Source organism: Lutzomyia longipalpis, chromosome 2 (genome assembly GCF_024334085.1).
Source record: "Lutzomyia longipalpis isolate SR_M1_2022 chromosome 2, ASM2433408v1".
Classification (NCBI taxonomy): domain Eukaryota; kingdom Metazoa; phylum Arthropoda; class Insecta; order Diptera; family Psychodidae; genus Lutzomyia; species Lutzomyia longipalpis.
The window spans coordinates 18581765-18598693 of record NC_074708.1 but is presented as its reverse complement, the minus strand read 5'-3'; the positions used below and the strand labels follow the sequence as shown (position 1 = coordinate 18598693).

Genomic DNA, 16929 nt, shown 5'->3' with positions numbered 1-16929 from the left:
CATTCCTATTATTAATTCTTGTAAAAATTTATACCCTTTGTATTTCATATATTATTCGTTCATAACATACATAATGTAGGTAGTACCGTATAGGTTTGATAGCTATGACCACAATCTATGTTCTAGGATCAAATCTTTTGAGCAGAATATATGAGTTTGGTCAAAAAAATCTGCATTTGATCAGGAGAATGTTTCGTTTTGGTCAGGAGAATGCTAATTTTGGTCAGAAAAATATTCCAATTCCAAGAGGAATATTCCATTTTGTCCGAGTCTCGAAAGACTCAAGAAGGCTTACCGTACACAAGCCAAAGTAGAAAATTGAAAGAAAATGAAAGTTCAAATAAAAAAAAATGCATGGAGCTGGGATTGAACTAGAGGCAATAAAAAGTTGGGTTACTGCTCTACCACAAGGCTTGTAAGATCACGAATGCTTTTCCAAAAAAAAGTTTGAAAGAGTTCTACAGAAATGGTCGATTTAAAGAAAAAGAAAAATGCAATTGTGACGTCATTCTTCATATTTTTGGGAAAATCCTTCACAGATTTTTCTAGCTGATCTCACTGAAAAATAAGAATTCTCGTCTCTAACTATTTCTTATTTTTTTATTGATCTTTAAGATTATACGTATGCCGTTCCCTAAGAAGTTTTTCCGTTGATACAGAAACGAGCAAACTCCTTTTTACCAATTAGGTTTAGATTAACGATTTTGAAGACTAATACTGCGATACATAATATAATTTATTTTCGTAATCTTGAATCTTTGGAATTTCATTCACCTGAAAAATAAGGTAATTCGAAAATTAAATAATTCCACACAAGATCAATCAGTTTTCATCTAAAACAGAATAAAGGACATTACTCTTCGTAAAATAGGAATCCTGATAAGGATGACAATAAATTCCCATTTCTTATTACATCCTTTTTACCAAAAAACTCTACAATGGGGTGAAGAATATTAAGGAGACTGTTGGAACATCTTACCTTTGCATGAAACTGACAATACTGGCAATAAAAAATATTTTAATTATTAACTCATGTCCTGCTGCTTGACCCCTCTTAGTTTTCCAATGAATACTTTAGAATGCACTTACTTTCACGTGACGTCTGGAAGTGGAAATTTGTGTGGATTTTGGCTTGAGGTGGAGAATTTATTGTAGTTCGTCTCAATAGACTATAGAATGAATTGTTAGCATCCTTCTTACATGTTTCCTCATGATGTTTTAGTCCTTGCCCATTGTCATCGGATTCTTGTTGTCTTTCTGGAGCTGAGGGTGGTTGCTTCTTATGCCTTTTTCCACCTATTTCCCTTCTCCTCCCTGCACGACCGAATAAGAAGTGGAAAACACGCCTTGGCGTGAGAAGATGTCGTTGTCTTACAATGCCTCAGTGAAGATGTTGCAGGTTTTCCTGGGGATGCTGCAAGTCGTAAAACGATGAAAATGTGGTAAATGTTGCTACATTTGTGCAACATCTTCCAAACCCTTCGTTTCGGGGGGAGTGAAAGCAATTCTCGGTGCATTGAAGCTTCACCGAGACACCACACACCTTTTACAACCTTCCCTCCAGGGAGTAAGGATATCAAAGATTGTGCAGGATTGTTTCTCCTTCTTCGAGAATCTCCTCTTCTCAGATTGCGCGCTCTATATATGAGAAGAGGGAAGGAAGGGAGAAATTTTTCAATTGCCGGCCGGCCGAAAGAAAGACGCGATCTAGGAATGGAGGGTTGTGTGGAAGGAAAAAAAAGTGCACGCTGCCCGACAAGAGCCAATTAATAAAACTCGTTTAGTTTATTCTCCTTTTGTTTCCCTCGCCCATTGAGGCCGCCTCTATGGCCTCGAATCTAATTAAGAGAAAATAATTAGTCTTTCCCCGTTCCAGCTATACAATGAGTGAGCGCGCGGGCTGCTGTGCAGTACCAACATTTTCAGCCCCTCGAGGGCTTTTCCATGGAGCAGACGACTCGCCACACTGGGTGGTGGGTGGCGAAAATCGGAGAGAAAAGAGAGAACAGGAAAGTGTCTCGGTGGCTCGATGAAAAGGGCTTGCTTGGAGGATGTGCTGTGTAAAGGAGCTGCAAGGAGAGTATGAAAGTTTTAAGGGGTTATATGACTAATTTATTAATTAGAAAAAGATTTTTAAAAATTTCTCAACAAATCCTTAAAAATACCTTAAAAAATCTATCAAAAAATCCCTAAGAAAGTTTCAACCAACACGAACCTGATGAAAGTGAAATAAATCTCCGAAACTCCTGGGTCTGTATTCTCTAAGAGTGAAAAACTCTCGTGATAAATTCCCGAAGACTTTATGGGGGAAAAGTGAGGAAAACTTCACATAAGCGTGATCATCTAATAAAAATAATTCATCCCTGATAAACTCTGCAAGATTTTCCCGGTTTTTATATTTCTTTTAAAGCGCTAAAGCCTTCAAGAGTTTATCACGGGAGTTTTTCACTCTTAGAGAATTCATGCCCTGGTATGAAATAATTCTAAGAATACTTGAATTCTTTTAACGTGTAAGTAATGAAACCCCTTAAACATCATTGATACTTCCACGAAGTCCTTTTCCCTTTGATTCCTGAACCTCATTCGCGATCTCTTCGGTGCATTGTGAGAATCAGCTTTCCATCACAAGGATAAACTCTTAATGGATTGTTTTCTCAAGACGCTAATTTCATGGTGTTGCACAGGGTGAGACAATTGAACTTGCACAAGATGCATATCCCGTGATGCTGAAATTCCTTTTCGTCGTTTTCTCTCCTCTCCAATTTGAGAATCATTTTCCCATTGCAAATCCTTTAGAGATGGTGTATTTTATCTTTGTACTTTCTTTCCCATCACTACCACCCATTTTCCCATTAATCCACTTACCTGCTTCGCTGTATATTGTGTGAGAGGGTGGTGCTTTCATCGAGAGCCAGCTACTACCACGTAAAGGAATTAGGAATTCAATTTTTGAAAGTGCTCCAGCAGAGAGATCACCGATGTCCACACAGAGTGGAGTTAATTGATTAGAAAGACACCCACGAGGCCAAACATGACGATGTCCATCGATTGCATCCTTTTCCGCACGGACGAAATATAGCCCCCTCAAACCCAAGAATATCCTGCGGAATCAATCTAACCATGGCCGGGGAGTCACTTACGGAAATTGTGTCCGCCATGTAATTCCGGTAATTTAATGGAGGGAATTATTTTCCATTAATTTTTCATTCGACCCTCACAGCCTCAAAAATTCAAATGAATCCACCACCCCACTCCTCCCCTCAGGAATTCTCGACACGTCCCAAACATTACAAACTGTGTTGGGGGAAGATTTTTCATTGATTTTTTTTTCATCGGGTCCTCTTCTCTTTTCTCCGCCATTGGCCATAATTTATGTAATACAGACAAGATTATTCGACTTGTGCACTCAATAAAAATTCACCAAAGTGAAAATCATTTAATTGCCCGCAGAGCTTTTCGTCCACAATTCGAGATTGGGGGAAGGGGGAGGGTGGTTGAAGGAGATTTTCTCACAGAGGAAATTAGTCATTATAGCAGACAAATAGAAGCTTTAAAGTTTTTCCTTTTTGGTTGTTTTTCTTGTAGATGAAAAAGTTTCGATTACTCTCAAATTAAAAAATTATCGATTTTAAGAGGGGGCGTTTAATTACTAATTATCTATTTGCGAATTTTTTAAATTTCTTTTTAAAATTATTATATGTATTTACGAATAAACGGAATGATCTTAAAGGATAGAGCGCTTGAGTGCGCATCCAAAGGTCGCCGGTTCGAATACAGAACCCGGCAACGCGCCCCATCCGCCAACGTGCAATTAGATCACGTTGACCGGTTGGATCAGGAGATTGATACACTCCTATCCGTAAAATGGCCCACACGTGGTAGTATCTAGCAAGGCAGCCCACTACTTCTCCGCAAGGAGAACAACAACATCATATAGGGCGGCCGGCCCTGTTCCTATATGGGACGTAGCGCCAAAATATTTTTTTTTTATTTTTATTTTCTTTGAATTTTATAGTTCAAAAAATTTATACCTAAAAAACTATTTTATTGTTATGTGATTAAATCGATTGAATTTTATAATCAAGTAATAAAGCGAAATGTTTCAACGAGAAAAAGAATCGATGGAGACGCCTGATTGTATTAATTTGGCTGAAATGTTTTAAATTTTAGCAATTAAATTAAGTGGGGACGCTTGGAAATCACTGAATAGGTAATTTTTTTTATTAAAAAAAAAGAAATTTAATGGACGGGAAAGGATTAAAGTCACGTACCTGATGAAGTTACAATTGCACATCTAAACTGTCACGACAATGAAAAAAAAAACCTTTAAAGTCCAACAAAAAAGAACTTCCTCCCCTTTCAAATAAAACACAAATAGTTTTTCTTTTAATTCTCTTAAATTCATTTAAATATATTTATTTTTATAATTATAATTTACAAGGTATGTGTGTGATTATAATTAATAATAGTCAAATTGCTTATGACGTAATTAATGGTTGGTGTAATTTTATACTTCTTCAATATCATTTTTTTTCACATTTAAAGAGTTCATCTCACAAATTCGCTATCATTTTCCACTGACAATTAAGTTTTTTTTCCTCATCATTCAACACTTATTACAAGTATACAAAAAATCATTTTTTAGAGTACTAAAAGGATTTTAAAAAAAAACGAAAACAACTTTAAGTCTGTCTTTTTTCTTCTTCTTTGCTCACCTCAAGGAGTTCACCTTGGCCTTTTGCGCACAGGGAAAAAGGAGACGGGTGGAGAAAGTTGCACAGGAGGAGGAGGGAGAAGAGCGCTATGAAGGAAAAATGAGGTGAATTGTGTTTCTTCTCTTTCTCTCTTCAAATTCTATTGTACACATAATTAGAAGATTCTTATGCATTGTGTCACTCATTTAGTCCCCATGCGCCTTTCCATGGGGCAAAAAGGTGTGGGAGGACAAAATGAGGAATCGCCCTCCATTTGGCTGCTCCACCGAGGAGCACGAACTCATGCCACTTGCTCATTAATTTAATTACAATGTGGTAAATGCGTCATCACCATTGCTCTCGTCACCACTGAGCTGGGGCTGGTGGTGCGAGCCGCAGAAGTCACCACCGCCAGCCCCGGCTCCACCAATATCACTGCCACTATTCACGAAGGGGCTGCCCGCGTCAGCTTTGCCCCCCTTTGCGAAACCCTTCCCATTATTGTCCTCTTGCTTGTCTCTCTTATCACTATCACTAACTGACTTGCTGGACACTTGCTTGAAGTTGGTGTGGAGTGGCTCACTATTGGGGCACCCGCCGCCGCCGCCGCCGCTGCTCATCTCAAATGACCCTGCAAAAACTTTCGGCGATGGTAAAGTCATTGTCTCCTGATGGGCTGGAGGCAATTTTTCCATTTCATAGACTGGCTTCAGGAGCCCCTGCGCCAAGCGCTGTCTGTCGCCGCCGCCAAAAGGATGCATAAACCCATGGAAAGCGGCGTCCTCTTTTTCCATTTTGCACGCCATATTTGGAGCTGGGAAGCGTTGTCCTGGTGGTGGATGATAGAATTTCCCACCCACATCAATTTCGGGTGGATAGAAGTGCGGTGGTACGGCAACTGGCGGCGCATAGCCGCCGCGCATTTGGTGATAGCCATACGTGGCGGCATGGGGTGGTTGCACAAATGGTCCACCCTCCAGACCGCATTCACTCTTAATCATCTTCTTCATGAGCTCCATCTCGCGCCCATAGAGGCTACTGTAGAGATGTTCGTTGGGCTGGGACGTGGCGGACGGCGGCGGCGGCACACTTGCTGCGGCATGGCTGCGTACAAAGTCAGTTTCATCAGTTCGTATGGTGGGCGCTGTGAGCAGCAATTTGGCCTCCTCCTCCTTTTTTATCTTGGGCGGCCGTCCCAGACGCGGAGCCTCTCAGTCTCTGGATCTCCTAGGTCTGCCCACCTTGCCCTTCCGGATTGGGGGTGTACCCGTACTTGCACCTGTGTTCTTTATAATCTTCTGCCAGTCCTGTTCGCACACCAAGTTGCCATTAAGCATGTAATACCTATGGAGAGAAAAAAAAGGACCTTCGTGAAAACGACAAAAAAAAATACAATAGTGACGTCATTGGTTAGTATTTTTAGGCAAATCTTTGCAGGTTTTTTTCATGTGAATCCAGTAGGAAATGGGAAGGCTCTTTGACGATTTTTTGTTCTAATTTGATTATCCACCAAATAACGCATATCAAGATTGCTTCATCGAATGAGGATGTTTTCCATACAATATGAATAAACTCCTTTAGTGCCAAAATATTTTAGAAAGTAATTTTTATTAGATAAAATTATTTTACCAAAAATATTCTTAAATTGAAAAAAAAAATAAAAATATTTTTTAAAAAAAGTCACAGAATAGCCCTTTTATTATGATCACAACATATTTAATTGAATTTTTTTTAATATTCCAATGATTCGATTTTAATTAATCTCCTTCACTATTGAATTTTATTAATTCTCAATTTTTAATTAAATCATCCAATTTGCCCGCATATCCAAATAATATACTGCTACATGAGGCACAAATTGTAATTTCTCATAAAAAATAATATATTTTAATTGAATTTCCGCGCAGTGAGAAAAAAAATCAATCCAAGCACCGCATTCGGAAGATGTGCGATATAATTCTCGGTAGGAATATCAGTTCCATTTGGCATTGTTTCCTTTGAACACAGTGAGGGAAAAGGAATGAAATCAAACAAATCATTGGAATTTTATCTGGAATCGTAAAATTTTTAATATATCGCATATGAGAGTCATCAAAAAATCCCATATTTTGTCGACTTTTCTATTTTCCCAGAGGAAGGGCGTCGCACAGGGAATGGCCAATAAAAAGTATCCTCCCTCACACAGAAAAGATGGATCTGTGCCCAATGCTTTTTTCTCTGCTTTTTTGTATTTCAGCATTGATTGAATTTTATTTCGTTATGGGTTTCCGGTTAGAGGGGTGCACTGGGCGGGGGGTGGTGAATGATAAATTTAATAAAATAAATCATAATTTCACGACTTACCGGTCGCCAGGCATTAACTGCACTTGACATTTTGAACATGCAAAACACTTGGGATGAAACACCTGGTGTTGCACCTGACTCTGTAGGTTTTGGTTAGGATTGCCCACCGCTTGATTATTACTAAGTTGCGAAGGTCGCATCACCAATTCGTTGGCTTGGATTGTTTGTCCGCATGCACTGCACGCTCCTGACATTCCAAACATTCTGCAAAGAAGAAAAATTGTTAAAAATTAAAATCTTTTTATTCAAGTCGTAATTTGACTTAAAATTAAGACCGAAGGCTTTCAAAAGGACTTCCAGCGATGATCCGATTTATCTTTTGTGTTTTGTAATTTTCCTATAAGGCGAGATTTCGAATTCCTTTCCGTCTTTTCGAAAGTAGTCCAAAAAATACGTTTCTAATAACGTTTATTTAAAAAAATACTAAAAATAATTTTCCAAAGTTTCTTTTTTCAATTTCAAATTAAAAGTGATAATAGAATAGAATAATTGATAAAAATCCTTAAGGTATTTGTGTAGTGTCATATAATTTTCCTGACTCTCTCACAGGATAAACCTTCAACTAAAATAATTTTCCTTAACTTTACGACATACCCCTTTCATGTTTATGCTTTTAAAATTATACTATTATTCACAAGTTCGGATCTATGTAGCGGAACTCTTTTTGCATAAATAATTCAAATTTCTTTCGGTGAGTGTTGTTTAAATATCTTTTCCTGCTTTTAATTTTGCAATGAATTTTCCCTTAATTCACCACGTAAAGTACATTTTTATTGTATATACCTCCTGTCTTGCATCTCACAATGGGGTGGCTCTTGATGATGATAATTTGTGTGAGTTGAGAGGAAATTAAAAAAAAAAGGAAGAAGAATTTGATAAACAGAGTCTGTTGGTGGAAATTAAATAAGACACTCTTAATGAGGTAGAGGGAGCGCAAGGATCCAGGAGAGCTCCTCCGCAATCCACACCAGAGAGAGAGAAGAGTGGCATGCACAATAAAGAGGCTTCTTTATCGCCATGTCTCGCGCGTATAAGTGAGTGTGCTTGAAAATGGCAAAAGAAAATAATTATGTAACGAAGGAACAGCCCTAATTACTTGATATTCGAGGCAATGCGAAGGAATGAGAAACTCCATCCACTCCAGCCACTTGTGGGTGGGGGTGTGTTTTGGAGCACACGCGCGCAATTATATCGAATCCAACCAACTTCTTTAATAAACTCCGACATATATGAATTTTAATTAAATCCTTTAATATTAATTAAATTTCATCATCATACTCCCGCGTCACCGATGTTGCCGCACAAATGAGTTTTCCCCGAGCCCACCCTCGCTGCGCGACCAACTTTGCCCGCGCGCGCGGGGACGCAAAGACGCTCTACTGAAGATGCCCAGATGCTCCCGCCATGCCATTTTCCCACACCCTCACACCACAAGGACCTAGTAGGAAAATTAATGCTCCACAGGGGTGTCCCACAATTGGCAGGAAAAGAAGGATCCCAAACATCCCATTTCCTCTCATCAATACGTGCCACACCTCAGCTTGTGAACTCCCTCCACTCATGAAAATTAATTAATTGAATTCTCTCCTACACTAACTAAAATACCATCAAGGAGTTTATAGTGTGGCCTATGAAGGCGGTTTTCGAATTGTTTTCGTCTAAACATTCTGTGATCTAGTTATAAGGTTGATTTGTATTACCCTTCTACGTAGGTATCAATTTTTTTTTTAAATATTTTGCTAAATAAGATCAATTTCTTTGACACGTGGAAAAAATATAAAGGAAAGTTATGTTTCACATCAGAATCTACCCACAGATCACTTGTTTTCATAATTTTCAATCATTTAAATAACATATTACAGATTTTTTTTTCTGAGAGAAAATGCTACGATACATAATTTTCTCACAAAGAACATTCAAGTTCATAAATATTCTAAAGTATCTAAATTACACAATCCCCCATATAGCTGGATTTAATACAAGAGCATCATTATTAAATCTTTCAGCATACTCTGTGGTCTTATGCTAAAGAGAGGTGAGCTGCAAATCTTGCCTTCTATGTAACATCCAAAAGGACAGGAGGGGTGTTGGAGTCAAAAAGGGGTGTGTATGTGCTGAAAGTGGGGTTGACAATCATTGTCGTTATTATTGCTATTGAAATGTAACTTGATTTCCTTGATTATTGTGTCATCACACATCCCATCGATTGAGAAGAGGAAGCTACAGGGGTAAAGAGAGAGAGGCTGTCCCCCATTCACATCCCCAACGTCCGATTTGCGGTGGTGCCTGAGTAATGATAAATTTTCGAAGCCCATGGCCGAGGGGTTAGCACAAATTCACTTATCGCCATCCCCTCGACTGAATTGGGAAGATTACATAGAAATTCAACTCAATTCTGGGAGGGGTTGGGACACAGGGTGAGTGTGTGTGTGCCGAATAGAGCGAAATTGTGTGCAATTGTTTCGGGTAAATTGAAGATTTAAGAGAACAATTATGAGGGAGGGAGAAGTGCAGCTAAATTTATATGAATGCTGTGGCATATTGTTCCAATTTATCAAGCTCATCCATTCACTATCCCTCCTGCCCATTTACCCTAATCTCTAATTCACTTAATTTCACATTTTTTTCTCTTACGCCATATACTTTTTTTTATTACGATTCCACCCCTACGGCGTAGAGCTTTAAATTAATTTTCTACCGTAATATAGAGCATAATGGTGGAATGGGGCTTTCTATTGAGTTACCCAGTTGTAGGAAGAATGGGCCCACAAGTGTCCAACAAGGTTGCGTAAACAGGCGGGAAAAAAGAGATGAGAAAAAAAAACTAAAATTAATTGAATAGATGAGCAATTTACACGAAATTCTGTACGCAAGATTCATTAACTAATCAACTGTGTGAATGGTATCTGTGTCTGGGTAATAAATAAAAATCAACTGGGCAAAGTGTGTCTTAACACTCCTAATCCAATTACTTATTAACGCTGAAACGTTTTTGCCCATCCCCGGCCACCCCCTCTTAGACCACCATTCAATTTGGCACCCTCTCGAATTTGCCAGCAGCCCTGCGCGCCACTGACCACTCTTGCTCCCCGAAAATTCCCGTCCATTACTTTAATTAACAGCATGTATACAAAACTCGTCCGTTTCCCAACCCTCACACAGCTACATACATTACCCCAACGCCATCAGAATGAGACAGATAGAGATGAATTTAAGGGGCACCCATAGTATGTTGATCTACTTCTGGTCGAAACTGATGGAGGAAATAGAGGCCAAATTGGGCAATACTCTCAATGGGAAGTAATTCGTTCTTTTTCATCCTTGAAAAATCTCTCAAAATCTCTCCTACCCTTGTTGCACTGATAGAAATGGTCGTATGTGAGATTTTTTCAAAAGAAAAAGAATTCCTTTCATTTCGTTAATGTTTTGTTGGATGATTTTTCATAAAGTCTATTTTTTTATGCTTAAACACCTTGAACAACTATAAACCTAAATAGATGAAACAAAACCATTCTATTTCTAGCAGTGCAAGAAGGTGAAACAATTCATTCCAGTTGCATTGCCAGCAGATACATACCCCAATTTCTCATATAAATAGTTTCCTTATCTCCAGTCCCATTTCTTCGCGGAAGGAATTTCACATGCAATTACAGAATTTTTGCATAAATTTCATCTCTCTTTCCCTTCTACCGTCTTATCGAATAAAAAGACAAGGGGAGACACCATAAATTTACACAGACACAGAAAAATTCCCGCACTGATAAGCAAATGTTGGGAGGCAATTTTGTGGCATTGGAAAACATATGGGAGGGGTGCGGAAAAAAATCCATATTCCTCTAAAGGACCGCTAAAAGGGAAGAATAAAAAAAAGTGACTGGTCTGGCAAATTGACTAATGTGTTAGGAATTGTGGTATGACATAAACAATATGCTAAACGAGGATTTTGATTGAGTATCTCACAGTAAATGTGGTGTGGATTTAAATTCTCGCGAAAGCAATCTCGGGTAGTCCCTTAATGGAGATTCGGTGTACTTATGACAAATGGAATTTTATTTGCGCGCGCGTTCTACTTCTCATTAATTGCCTCGGAATTAATTTCAATTTGCTCTTATTACAAAATTACATTCCCCAGAGCGTGCGCCCCGGAGAGCCCGTGGAGTTGGGGAGTGCTTGAGGGTGTGGGATGGTGGTGGTTGGTAAAAGGATTGAAGAAGGTGAAATGGAGAGTGAATTGCCACCCTCGCCTTCCCCGATTGCCACTCACGAGTGTCTCCAAAGGGTGGCACTATGTTGTGTATAGAGAGTGCTATACGGTTGCTTGTGTTTTGCACAAGGGGGCGGCTGGGTGGGTAACCCCACCACCCCTTATGGCTTTGGCAACAAAAGCGCGCGCCAACATTTGATGTCGTCGTCGTCTCTCTGGCTGGCAGGGTGACTCTGGTTTGTGGGTGGGTGCGCATACGAGAAGGCCATTTAGCTGATTGCTAATTCGAAAACTCTATTCCTTCGAGCCCACCCTCCCACGCACACACTCACAGAATTAATCACGAATATTGCTTGCGAGCTCCGAGATACTCCATCATTATTATTGCCGAACACAAAAGTCACCCACCCAGAACTCATACTATGCTCTCTCTCTCTACAACTTTCTGCACTCATCACTATTTTTTTTCCTTCACTCCTCTCCTCATGATTGTCATCGTGAAAGGTGGTCTGTTGGTAGGAGGGTGAGGGTTAATGGAGTGATGCCTGCAATTTGCATTTGAGTTTAAAAAGGGGCTGTGGAGAAAACAACTGAATGCTAATACCTTTGCCCTAGGGCGTGAAATTCAATTGAACGCTAGATGTCTCTACTAATAGCTAGACCCCTGGCGGAGAAATAGAAATATCATACAATTAATGGGTTCTTTTGACGAAATAGGTGATTGTTTTCTTGTTTTTTTCCGTGTTTAGGTAGGTTGTTACCAGATAAACTACAAAAGTAGGTTAAATAGCTATTTTTCCAAAATTATTTCTTTGCCAACAGATGGCAGCACACATTTGAAATGTATTCAATTATCATTCAATCATACTATTTCAAATAATAACTGCCTTAACTGCTGTTGAAGTTCTTTCTTTTCGAGGGCTGCATTGTCAAACCGGCTAAGTCGGTTCGGAGCTCACACCGACTTAGCCGGTTTTACAATGCAGCCCTCGTTTTACTTTTAAAGTTTAGTTAAAGTTTTACCAAATTTTTAGTGCATCAATTATGTATACCTATGGAGCTTATTCTGGCAAAAATATTTTCTTTTCTATCTATTTCGTCTTACAAGGGATTTTGTAAGATTTGGCATTCCCACAAAAATTTCTTTTTCATTCTTTTATAGTAACACAGACACAAACCTCCGAAATTAGAACACGAAAACAGATGTCGCTGGTAAAATTTAAGTTTTAACAAACGAAGTGAAACCGAAGATAGACGAAGTGAAATAAATTAATGTAAATAAAGAAAAAGAGGTTAAAATTAAGTGAATTTATCAACACAAAACTATGGATTATTCTGGAATTTTGGTAATATTTTATGTTTCCCCGCATATTGCTATTTCTTTTTTTACAAAGTAAAATAAAAGGAAGTTTTTTTCGTTTTTATTCTAGATTTCGGTGAAAAAAATTGTTATAAATTAAAATCATCTGGAGCTTCCGGGAAGGATATACCCGGACTACTCCTAGGCAGAATGAATACAGGGGCACTCGTTTCGGATTCTGACGTCTGTTTGCGGAAATTTAAATTCTTCGAGCCAAATCCAGAGTCTCCTGAAATAAAGTTCTTTTTCATACTCTAACAATTTGATTTTTATTGTTTGGAAAATGTCCTTTAATGCATGTGAAGATACGGCATATGCCTCATGTTCATCCACTAAATCCAATAAAACATCAATTGGCAGTGAAACGGAATATATATGTAAATGAAACGGAAATATCTCTAGAAAGTAATTACGTTTATTGCCGTAAATGACGAAAAATGGTCATTTTTTTTTCCACATAATTCACATTTTTTTTGTGTTAAAAGAAAACCTAAAACAATTCTAAACACTCAGATTCATGTAGAATAATCGTCAAAGTAGTCGATTGCTGCCAACAATGACGATAAATCATGTTTCTATAGACACAAAACTCGCAAAAAGATTGAAAAAGCACCTCGGCAGGTCCTTATAAAACATATGATTTTGTAAGATTTTCTTACAAGTTATAAGAAAAAATTCGGCCGGAATACCAAAACCTTTTCTTTTCTATTATAGCAAAAATGTTTCTCGCGACGTGGTCTAAAAGTTGAACTGTGAAACTTTTTAGATCTTACAAATTTATAAGTTTTTTTTGTGAGAATGCCAAAAAACCTTATAACTCACGAATTGTAAGAAAAGAAAAGAAAATATTTTTGCCAGAATTAGCTCCTATGTATTATATTTATTATAAGCAATTTGTTCTATATATAGGTAGCTTTAACCGCAAATTGAATTCTAAGTGATTTATCAATTTTATGCATTCCACATTGACAATTTAAATGTTCATAATTCGTGAATGCAATTTAATTTATCAAACCTGAGCATTTTATGCTAATTAATTTTTTAATTTTCAGTAATTAAATGCATCATAAAGCAATATAGCAAACAATTGTCATTTGCGACGGCAATTTACTGCATCATGTGAGAGTGTAGGAGGGTATAAAATAAGTACTATAACAACTACTCATCTTTTGCTTGTACAATATTGAAGAAAATTGCCAAATTTAGTTGGTAATAAACGACTCTAAATCAAAGCATATTTTTATAGTCCACAGAGACAATTCTCGCGCGACTCACGATATTGTGTTCTGTGTATGGCAAACAAGAACAAATGGCATGGCTGGCGGAAGCAGAAAGAGGAACAATAAATTGGCAGAATGTGGTGGCACGAATGGGGGTTGAGTACAAAATAATTGCTATGTGATTCGAGCTAGGGGAGTATGGGGCAAACAATATGACAATTTCATATACAAATAAAATCTGCAATATCGACATTCCGCTGTGTTGTGAAAAAAAAGTGAGATGGGGGCGTACGGTCCCTTCATAATTTTTTTCTCTTTTTTTTATCCCCAAAGCTCCCTTTGCTCCACAATCCCCCCTTTGTGCAACCCCTTCGTCATTCGTGTGAAATTTAATATTCTTGACGTGCTGTTGACTCTCACAATTCACCTGCACAACATATTTCAACCCCATCTCGCAATTATCCTGAATCGTCATTATTAAAAAATAATGAAGAATTGTTGCATTCCTTCAATCCATTTCACGTTGCTCTCCCCAACTCCGGGGGGTGGGCAACTAGCGCCGTTGACAATTCCCACACTCACAGGATGGCTTCGAGGAAGTGCATTTTTATTTCACCAACTCGTGGTCAGAAAAGGACTGATGTTGTAAACGACTTGAAAATAATACGAACTTTTATTTTAAAGTTGTTTTTTTTAAACCTTATTAATCCTGCGAAAAATTGATATTTAAAAGGTAGGGGAGGGCGGGGCTAATAAAGTCACTTAAGGGTTTAGAAAAAGCCTAAAATATCATATTTCCTAGCTAGATAGAACAAAATGATCTGAGAAAGAGTTGTAGGGCAGTAAATTTCCTAAAGAAATGAGCTAAACATTTCGCTTTATCCATTTGGGAAATATGATATTTTGAGCTTTTTCTAAACCCTTAAGTGACTTTTTTAACCCCGCTCTCCCCTATATTTAAGACTTTTTATGTTTCTAAAAATAAGTTCTCATTATGAGAGCTTAACTCAAACTTAACAAAAAATATATTAAACCAAAAGATTGTGATCCAAGATGTCAGTAAACACTGTAAACACCCATAAAAACATCATTCGTATTAGTTATTTCTAGAATGTTCCCATGGTTTGCAAGACAATCACATAAATCGGAAAGCATGGAGGATTATGGAAAAATATGTGCGCTCTGGGACTTGGTGGCATCCTTCACTCTTCCATTCAGTGAGATTACTGTATTGTTGCTTTTAACTATTTTGCTCTCGCTCCACACTTCTAGCACCAAAAGCACGAAAGCACACTCTCGGAGTTTTTTTTTCTGCATTCAACCCCCTCACAATCCACCACCCCCAAATGGGCGCCCGCTTGCAAATTGCTGCATGCGAGAGTGTTGAAATCGATTTTCTCCTGCACAATTTCCCATCTCGCACACCGCCTTCCACAGCACCAAAGTGGCATGAGAGACGGTGGCTAAGTATTGCTGGAGGTGCAGTATTAATTAATTACTAAAGTTCATTACACATTCCATATTATACTTCACTCAACTAATTTTCAACTCAAATTTCGACGTATCCTTGTGCGATGGCGTATATATCTGTGTCTTGCAGGCGGGTGCTGAGGGTATTAGAGGTTTTCCTCCCTGCCGCTCTCGTATAGCATTTGAGGGATAATTATTTAGCTAAGGAAAGCAGAGAACACCGAAGCACAAGTCATGTGTGTGCTGTGAGGGGGTTGGAGGCGACCAACCCTCTTTCGAAAGAATATTGCACACATTCTCCAGCTTGGCAGGCACTCGCACCGGCAAAATTGGGAAGTTCTTTTGGGCGCAAAAAGTGCTGCACATTCTTGCTTATGAAAGTACCCACTACTACACATTCGAGTATTACGGTGAAGTTTTTCAATTCATAAGAAATTTCGAGTAAAACCGCCCATAAGATTTTCAAGAAGCAATCTGACAGAGATTGGATGATTACTCAAAATTACATCGACATTATTTAGTGCTAAATTGGAATTAAACTTCTTTTTAATTCTTTCTTGGCTTTCTATTCTTGAGGAATATTTATATTACAGGGAAGACTTCATTCACGTACATGTATTTATTTATTAGGGAAACATGGAAAGAGGGTCCTGAAGAGATTTAAAAAAAGAGAAGTTTTTAAAAGTCTTAAGACATTTTCACTAAATTTACGTAAAATATCTAAGGTGCTAAAAAGCTTATTAAAAGGCTCTCTGAGTAATTTTCCATTTAATATGTTCTTCTCACTATGTATCTATGTACGTAACAAATTTTTTAAACTCCAATTCTAATTTTTTTTTCAATTATACTCGAAACATGCAAAACTTTTCAAGTTTCAAATAAATCTGTAATGCTCATAACATTTTGCATACCACTTGCATATAAAACCAAGCAATATTCCGGGAATATTTATTGCATATTGGTGATATGAGCGCAATGTTTGAAAATCACAAGTTATGCACTAATTGGAACGTTATTAACTCATTAGTTTGTGTTTAAGTTTGGGCTCCCACGGAGAGAATGCTGGCTTTGGGGTGTGGGGTGAAAGTGCGCGCGAACTTTTGCCAGCACACCCCCCTCCCGAAAGCCACCCACCCAATCACGTCTCTCGGTGAGCCCACCACCCTCTGGGTGGGTGCCAATGAAAACACACAGCCTAATTAGGTGATGTGCCTTTCAACGATATTATATGATGGAGCCCACACCCCCATATATTCCAGGTATAGTGAATGGAATGGAGCCTGATACTAAGCACACGTGACACGCGAACAATGAGAGCGCGAGTGTCGTTGATTAAAATGAGGTGGAATGTTCCTGGAGAGGGGTGGAGGGTGGCTGGGGGTTTATTTGTTAATGACTTTAGGTAACTTTATCAAATTGTTCCACCCACCGCGTCTCGGGGAGTAATAAAGAGCGACAGCACTTCGAGCACGGCGAGTTTTTTTTTCCCATCAGCGCACACTTCAGAGAAAATCTCCGCACGCGGAAAAGTTGCTTCTCTGGCCGCTTTTGATGATGCCATTGCGCTGTGATTTGTTTTTATTATTAAATTCTTTCAAATGATAAAAATCTGTTCGTGTCAAAAATCACAAAATTCTA

General features: G+C 38.4%; 1 protein-coding gene across 3 annotated transcripts in view; it reads right to left on the bottom strand.

Moving 5' to 3' along the window:
* Nucleotides 1-4378: 4378 nt before the first annotated feature.
* LOC129791129 (LIM domain transcription factor LMO4) overlaps nt 4379-16929 on the bottom strand; it is a 141313-nt gene continuing 128762 nt past the window's right edge. For all 3 annotated transcript variants that reach the window (XM_055829090.1, XM_055829089.1, XM_055829088.1), the window contains 2 exons: nt 7038-7241; nt 4379-6038 (listed from right to left, as the gene is read on the bottom strand). In XM_055829090.1, the coding sequence (XP_055685065.1) occupies nt 5906-6038; nt 7038-7241 (337 nt within the window). In that variant the 3' untranslated portion in view covers nt 4379-5905. The remainder of the gene's footprint in view (nt 6039-7037; nt 7242-16929) is intronic.